Source organism: Merops nubicus, unplaced genomic scaffold (genome assembly GCF_000691845.1).
Source record: "Merops nubicus isolate BGI_N331 unplaced genomic scaffold, ASM69184v1 scaffold45891, whole genome shotgun sequence".
Taxonomy (NCBI): domain Eukaryota; kingdom Metazoa; phylum Chordata; class Aves; order Coraciiformes; family Meropidae; genus Merops; species Merops nubicus.
The window spans coordinates 1-904 of NW_008588512.1; the positions used below are offsets into that span (position 1 = coordinate 1).

At 59.5% G+C, this 904-nt stretch overlaps 1 protein-coding gene across 1 annotated transcript; it reads right to left on the minus strand.

Moving 5' to 3' along the window:
- Positions 1-224: 224 nt before the first annotated feature.
- On the minus strand, positions 225-388 carry SDHC (succinate dehydrogenase complex, subunit C, integral membrane protein, 15kDa; the record flags this gene model as incomplete). The annotated part of the gene is made up of 1 exon (XM_008949282.1): positions 225-388. A coding segment is annotated over one exon (164 nt), but the record flags the coding sequence as incomplete, so codon positions are not given.
- Between the last annotated feature and the right edge of the window lie 516 nt (positions 389-904).

Consider the following 904-nt stretch of genomic DNA (forward strand, 5'->3'; position numbering starts at 1 on the left):
CTGGCAGAGCAGAGCGTGGAGAGGAGGACAGGGCTGGGGGGAGGCCTCAGTCTGTGCCAGCACAGCGATGCTTTTTGCATCTTAAATGTACCCAAAAATAGCTGCGTGGTTCTGAAGCACTTGAGGTGAATAATTCCCATTCCCAAAGGCACCTTTCTGGATGCTGCAGCGGGCAGATGCTTCCCTCCCTCCTTCCCTCCCTCCCCCCCTTTATGGGTACTCACGAGGTGCCGGATCCCGTTCCAGGTGTGGTAGGTGAAGGGAAAAGCCAGAGAGAACTTAGCAGAGTAGATGAGAGCAGGGCCCAGGCTGAGGGACTCCACCATGGCCAGGTAGTGGGGAAACTGCTCCGGGAGCAGCAGCGCAGCCAGGCTGAAGAGGGACACTCCTGGGGAAGAGCCAGGCCCCAGGTCAAGCCAGCAGGAGTGTCCCCAACCCTTCACCACCCACAGGGAGCCCCCGGCCACCTCCACGGCTCTGCTTGGTGACACAGTGGAGGGAGGAGGGGGGACAGGGGCTCTGCCCATCTGGCTGTGCTGTGACAACGTCCCCCAGGGTGCTGAGGACCCAAAGTGGGGTCCACCCCCTGAATCTGGGTCCTGAATTACTCGTGCAGCACCCAGAGACCCAGCTGGTGTGAGCTCATGGAATCACAGCCAAAACAGCCCAAATTCAAGGTTAAAGGAGCAACAGAGTTCACAAACAGAAGGTGGCAGCTCCTCAGCCAGGTCCCCAGGTCCATGTCTTGGGGCAGAAACCCCTCTGCTGCTGGCCACCAACACAGGAGGTGTTTCCAGGAGGGGTTTCAAAGCCATGGAGATGTGGTGTTGAGGGACATGGTTTAGTGGGGACCTTGTTCCTTGGGAGCAGAGCCCGACCCCCCCCTGGCTCCAGGCTCCTGTCA